This window comes from Aythya fuligula, chromosome 2, assembly GCF_009819795.1.
Source record: "Aythya fuligula isolate bAytFul2 chromosome 2, bAytFul2.pri, whole genome shotgun sequence".
NCBI lineage: Eukaryota > Metazoa > Chordata > Aves > Anseriformes > Anatidae > Aythya > Aythya fuligula.
Window position 1 is genome coordinate 133,012,283 of NC_045560.1, and position 6,416 is coordinate 133,018,698.

General features: G+C 42.1%; 1 protein-coding gene across 2 annotated transcripts in view; it reads right to left on the minus strand.

Moving 5' to 3' along the window:
* Positions 1–2,153, minus strand: part of MMP16 (matrix metallopeptidase 16) — a 189,128-nt gene extending 186,975 nt beyond the window's left edge. Inside the window, exon 1 of one of the 2 annotated variants that reach the window (XM_032181550.1) lies at positions 1,726–2,153. In XM_032181550.1, coding sequence (XP_032037441.1) covers positions 1,726–1,857 — 132 coding nt within the window. In that variant the 5' untranslated portion in view covers positions 1,858–2,153. The remainder of the gene's footprint in view (positions 1–1,725) is intronic. The other variant, XM_032181551.1, reaches the window with a different exon arrangement.
* Between the last annotated feature and the right edge of the window lie 4,263 nt (positions 2,154–6,416).

Here is a 6,416-nt window from a genome sequence, read left to right on the forward strand (position 1 = left end):
CAAGATTCACAACAGACTACAGACTACACACTGCATAAACGCATAAGAAGACATGAGTGTTGCCCCAAAGCGCTTACAGTCATACTGAAGTGGAGATGTACATTTGTGATATGAAATGAATGAGAGGGACTAGTGTGCAGATAGCACACTAGGAAAAAAAAAAGAAAAGGTAGGATGTATGATCAAGAGAGATTTTAATGATGGAGTAAAGACGATACTTTCCAGAGAGAAAGAAGTCAGAGAGGGAAGCTGAGGTTGCGTGTTGCTAAGCAGAAAGGAGGACTGCATGTGGCAAGGGAAACTGCCATCCAAGAGGGAAAGGATAGAATGAAAGCAGACAAGGAAAGAAAATGTGATTTTGGTATGTATGAGGTGATCTTGCATGAGGAAGGATGAGAGAAAGTAAAGGTAAGGACTTGAGACAGAAAAGGAGACAGTTTAGGGATGGAAGACCATCTGCGGGGGTAGTCTTGACATAGACAGGAGCAAGAATGAGTGTCTCTAAGTGAGAAAAAGAGCTCACATAAAACAAGCCAGTATACAAATGTGCGAGACGGAGAAAAAGGCAAAGGCTTCATTTCTGTGAGAGAAAGAATTGTGGGAACATGAGATGAAAGAGACAAGGAACGAGTTGAGGGTGGTGCATGGGTGCAGCATAAAGTTTGGAGTGGGGCTGGCAGTACAGAAGAAAGAGAAATCACACCAAGATCTAACAGAAAACCGTTACAGCGTATGCGGAGTGGAAAGAGCACAAGCAAATTAGAGAGATGTAATGAGAAGATGAAAAAGAACAGACAGAAAGAGCACATTGAAAAAGATGAGGAAGAAGGGCTTACAACAGAATGAACAGAGTGACGGGAGGGGGAAAAGGAGGAGAGAATAGTTGCTGTAAAGTCAGTAAAAGCTCATTATTTAATAGGAAGCATTAGCATTATGTAAAAATATATATATATATTATAATAATAAATAAATAGAAAACGGGGAGCATACAGAAGAGTGACTGGAAATAGCTGTTCACTGAATTCTCACCGTGGCTACAAACTCTTAGGATTTGCCCCATCTAGGTAACCCTATGTTTTAACCTTCATTTTCACTTAGGAAAAAAAAAAAAAAAAACGTATTTCCTGGTCCTCCACACCCTCTAACTTTTGTGTTGTAGTTGCACCTTTATGCCATTTGTTTCACCGTTTCTAGTGGCAACTCTTTTTGTTAGCTTTAAGTGGGAAAAGGATCTTATTTTGCCAAATACTTCACCACAAAGAAACGCGCCCCACATCCCAAGTTTCCTTCCTCCTGTCCCCACAACACTCTTTCATTCATTCTTCTTTCCAAAAAAATAAAGGAAGAGAGAAGGATCAGAAGAAAAGGGTGGGGGTAACCTCAGCTATACAGTAATATCTTAGGTCCACGGTATTCAGAGAGCCTTCCCCGAGCTGTAGTGCCCAGCGCCGGGCCGGGGGCTGCCCGCCTGTCCCGGGGGGGCTGAGGCGGCACGGGCAGCGCTCCAGAGCCCAGCACCGAGCCTGGAGCTGCCGCCCTCGGAAACGCAGCCATCAGGGAGAGGAGCTAGCTGCCGGCTGCTGGAAAGAAACCGCCACCGACCTGGCTGCTTGATGACATGGCTGGCTTGGGGGGGGTCGATTTTATTTAGGGGATGTGGAAAAGGGAAGGGGGAAGCAGGAGCGGAGGGAGCACACGCTCGCACACGCATACGGCTGAGCTTACCTCCACATTGAAATACTGCTCCGCTTTGCACATTGTAGCACATAAAATCCAAAGGAAGGTTTGCAAGAAAAACACCCTGGACCGAGACACGAAATCCAACCGGCTTCCAGTGCTGAATGCGAGTACGATCATAGTGAACTGTGCTTCAACGGATGGAAGATCTCTCTCTCTCTCTCTCTCTCTCAATCCCCCTCTCTCTCTCTCTCTGTTCCTTAAACAAATACACAAACAAACCAGCCCCCTCCCCGGGTCGGTGAAGAGCCCGTAGCGCAGGTTCACCCACAGCAGGGGAGGAGGTGGAGAAGGAGGAGGAGGAGGAGAAGGAAGGGGCACTTGGCAGCTCCGGCAGCAGGCTCAGCTATCGCTCATCCTCCCCGCCAGTCCCGTACGGGGGGAATGTGGCGTCCGAGTGCCGCCGCAGCTCCGGCACGACTCCCCTCTGCCCGGCAGCAGCAGCAGCAGCCGCCTCCCCGTGTCCTCCTCCTCCTCCTCCTCCTCCTCCTCCTCCTCCTCCCCCTCCTTCTCTTCAGCCTCCTCCCCTCCCTCCGTCCGTCCGTCCGTCCCTCCCTCCTCCTCCTCAGCCTCCTCCCCCTCCGCCTCCGCCTCCTAACGGGGATGGCTCGGCTCCACTCCCTGCCCTTCCTCTCCTCTCTCCCCACTTCTCGCCCCCCTCCTCATCCCAAATCCACGCAGCCCCGCCCGCCTCCCGGCAGCCACCTTGAAGGCGACGGCCCCGCCAGGCGGCCCCGCCGCACTCCGTCCCTCGCCCCCCCCGCCGCCGCCGGCCCGGCTCTTCCATCCCTTTATTTTTTTCGCTTCTGCCGGGGAAGGGGCCCGCAGCGTCCCCAGTGCCTACTGCCTCCCTGCCGCCCCCCTGCGGGCCGCGGGGGGAGAGGTGGAGGGGTCGCTGGGGTGCCCCCGGGTGACCGGGGATGGATGCAGAACCACCGCGGGGAAAGTTCCCCGAATGGTGTAGTTAGCGGTGATGTAAGCAAGTCAGTAATAAATAAATAAAAATAAAAGTGTATTTTTATTTTCAAAATCCATTTGAATATGCTCAGATGTACGGTCATATTATTGGGGGGAAAATGCCTTCCGATTTAGGCACATAAGCAATTATTGTGATTTTATGTTAAAAAGATCGTTTTATGAAGCTGTTTGATGTTTTAGCAGAGCTGCCCAGTCAAAGGTGGAGCAACCCATGACATCAGTGAGACAAGCTGTTGCGGTAATGCATCTTGTTCAGATATGTACTGAAAAACAACAACAAAAACACAGGAAGAAAAAGAGTAATTTAGAAGATTCCAAGATATGAAAACTTACAATATGCTTAGTTATCAAAAAAGATGCACTAGATCAGGATATGCAACAGACTGGAAATAGAAGACATCCCTGACAGACAAGTCTACTTTATTGGGTAGTTGAGGTCAATGACCAGAATTAAAACTCATGCTGTTTAGACATACAGAGTTTTGATAACACTTAGTAGCAGAATGTAGGAATAAGGCAGGTTCTCCATCTTTTGATATCTTAAAAATAAGGCAGTTATCTCTGAAGATGTCATGTTCTGCCTAACCAAAAGTTTTGCAATTTAGCAGAATTGCTATTGTGATACACTTTTTTTTTTTCTTTCCTTTTTCTTTTTTTTTTCTTTTTAACATTAACTGCTTGATCTAAAAGGCATTTTCTCTTCTTCAAATTATTAGTGATGTGGATGATGGAATCATGAAATATAGAGCTGGAAGCAAGCTAGAAGGACTTGCTGGCACTTTGGTGTCATCAGAAGTCAAAATGACATAAATAACAAATTAATGCATTGAAACCATAGCAAGAAACTTAATACTGACAAATGCAAATTACATTTGGGAAGAAAAATCAAAAAGTATGACACCAGTAAAACAACAACAGCACATCAGAAAAGAATCTGAGCAATGTAATGGATCTTAAAGTAAATATGAGTCAGCAACAGTTAAAAAAAAAAAAAAAAAAAGACAACCTCATCGTACAGTGTGTTAATAGCTGTCCTTTATTTCTGATAGGACAGATGATTTTTCTGCTAGGGACTGGTGGAGCCAGGAGCCAAGAGTGTTTAGTCTCAAACTAGAGAGAGTCCAGAAGAAAATAATACTAAAACATTTAGAATGTAAGACATGGAAAATTTGAAATAAACACCATTTCTTTAGTCTGAGAAGGCCTAGGGGAAATAGTATGGAAAATTTTCTTTGTATGGAAAATGTTGCTGTGAAAAGGACAAAAATACTCTTTCTGTCTTCAGGATGAAGGAAAAATGTATCAACTAAATTATTTAGAAAATTTAGATTTAATGTTAGATGAAAACATTATAAATTTATTTCTAAATTTATTTTTTTTTAATGCTAATTTTTCTTTTCTAGATTTATTCTTCCTAAAATATAAAGGTAGTAATACTGGGAACTAGATACCTAGGGGGAGTGTGGAATATCTTTCATATGGAGGTTTGATAAGCAATAATATTATAGCTATACCTTCCATTTTCAGTATAATGGATTGGAATATGTGATCTCATCTTTTTTTTTTTGGGGGGGGGGAGGGGTGCTATTATATTAGTAGTTTCATTCATTTTATTATTCTATGAATTAGTAACTGGTTATTACTCAGGTATTACTTTGTGAACTAACAACTGATAATTCATTACTCTATGAATCAGTAACTGTTGGAAAAGAAGCACTTATCCTGTGCTTTTTGTTTTTCCTCTTCTTCTAAGGAACCTTCTTTTTATCTGTGCTCTCAGAAAGTGCTAGCTCTGTTTTTGTTGGTGTATTTTGTAACGTCCGCCATTAATGTAATACCTGGAAATGGATACATAAATCATAGAATCATAGAATGGCTTGGATTGGAAGGGACCTTAAAGATCATCTACTTCCAAACTCCCTACCATGGGCAGGGATACCACCCACTAGACTGGGTTATCCAAAACCCCATCCAAACTGGCCTTGAGCACAGCTCCTCTGGGCAACTTATGCCAGTATGTTCTGGAACTGGAACTTCATTCATCGCGCCTGTCAGGACTGCTCTGACAATATATTCTGAAAAACATGGGACTATCAATATGATTACCTTCTTCCTTTACACTGTATCCATTAGAAGAGGAAAGAAGAAAAGCAATGGTATGAATAGAACAGTGGAGAACAAAAACACACAAGTGTTTGTAAGGCTGTGTGAGAAAGATAGAGAGACCACAGTGATAAAGAAAGAGATTGGTAAGGAAAAAGAGCAGAAATATGTGGCCATGGGAAGAAATGAGGCAATGTCCATATGAAGGACAAAGATGACCTTTGAAGTGAAAAATTTCATTCAGGAATGCTTGTGTGAGGAAACACCAGCAGTGATGGGAAAGGGCCTTGAATATTTATGTGTAAGCTGGGGGCATCAATATACAGGAGTACCATCAGAGCCTCTTGGACGTTCAAGGTAGAGAGAAAGAGAAAAGAATTCTGAAACTCCATGCAGTGAGCTGTAGGTAGATATCTGTGTATGGGAGTGTGTGAGAGATTGGAGAAAAGGCAGGAAAGAGCAATGAATATGAAAGAAAAAAGGAAAGAAGAAGAAAAATGGAACTGGAAAGAACTTGGAGATATTTCTTGAAGTACTTGATTGACTCAAGTCCTGTACTTTATTAGTGTCTTGCTGATTTCTATCTTTATGAAATAGCAATGTGATATTTTCTATTCTTACAGCTCATACTGCTTACCAGCAGTAATTTATAAATGGTGAGCAGGTTTGTAGGAAAGCAAAACTGAAAAAAAAACAAAACAAAACAAAACAAAAAAACTTTTGGCCTATTTCAAAGACAAGGAGAGCTCTTTTCCTGCTGCTCCCAACCAACCTACTAGCTCAGTTTTTTAGGTTCTGTAGATTAATTATATCTTTTATGGATGACTGCAGTCACATAAGTAGTAGTATGTACTAGAAGCAGGCATAGGCATCATTGAGCATGCCCATGTCCAGCTTTGAATACAGGGCAAACATCTTCCACATTACTGCATATACAATTCTGAATTAAAAAAAAAAAAAAAAAAAAAAAAAAAGATAAGTAAAAAAGCACAAAATATTACATGTTGTCTTTGCTGACTTCTGTGGTGCTTAGCTGCTAATAGTACAAGCTGGAACTTTTTAAAGGAAGAGGGCTTTGTTGAAACATACCATAAACTGCAAGAAGTAAGGGTAAATATCACAAATCTTACATATCTATGGATTGCTACATTTATATATAGTTTGGAAAGATTTTCTACCCACATGGCCTTTTACTTATGAAATGAGGCTTTCATAGATGTGTCTATTTGGCAGGTCCTACAGGATATGAAGGCAACAAGTTTAACAGAATACAGGGAATACTGCATTTAACATGCATTCCTGCAACAATTATGCTCATATTGCCTCTGTTCAGGTCACTATTGGTCTTTATTGTGCAAGTTTCATTGTAGTCACAAGCCTATGTAGCCAGGAATTAGAACTGACTTATACTGCTAGTACACTTTCCTATGTTGTCTTACAGCTCCACTAATGGCTTTATAAAGTAGCTGAGTAAAGACAGGAGAAGTAAAATTGTGAAACTTCACACAATTGTAGTAGAATCACAAGGAAAGATCGTAGAATCATAAAATTCACTAATAATTCATATTTTGGTTCATGCTTGGTTGCTATTTTTCACC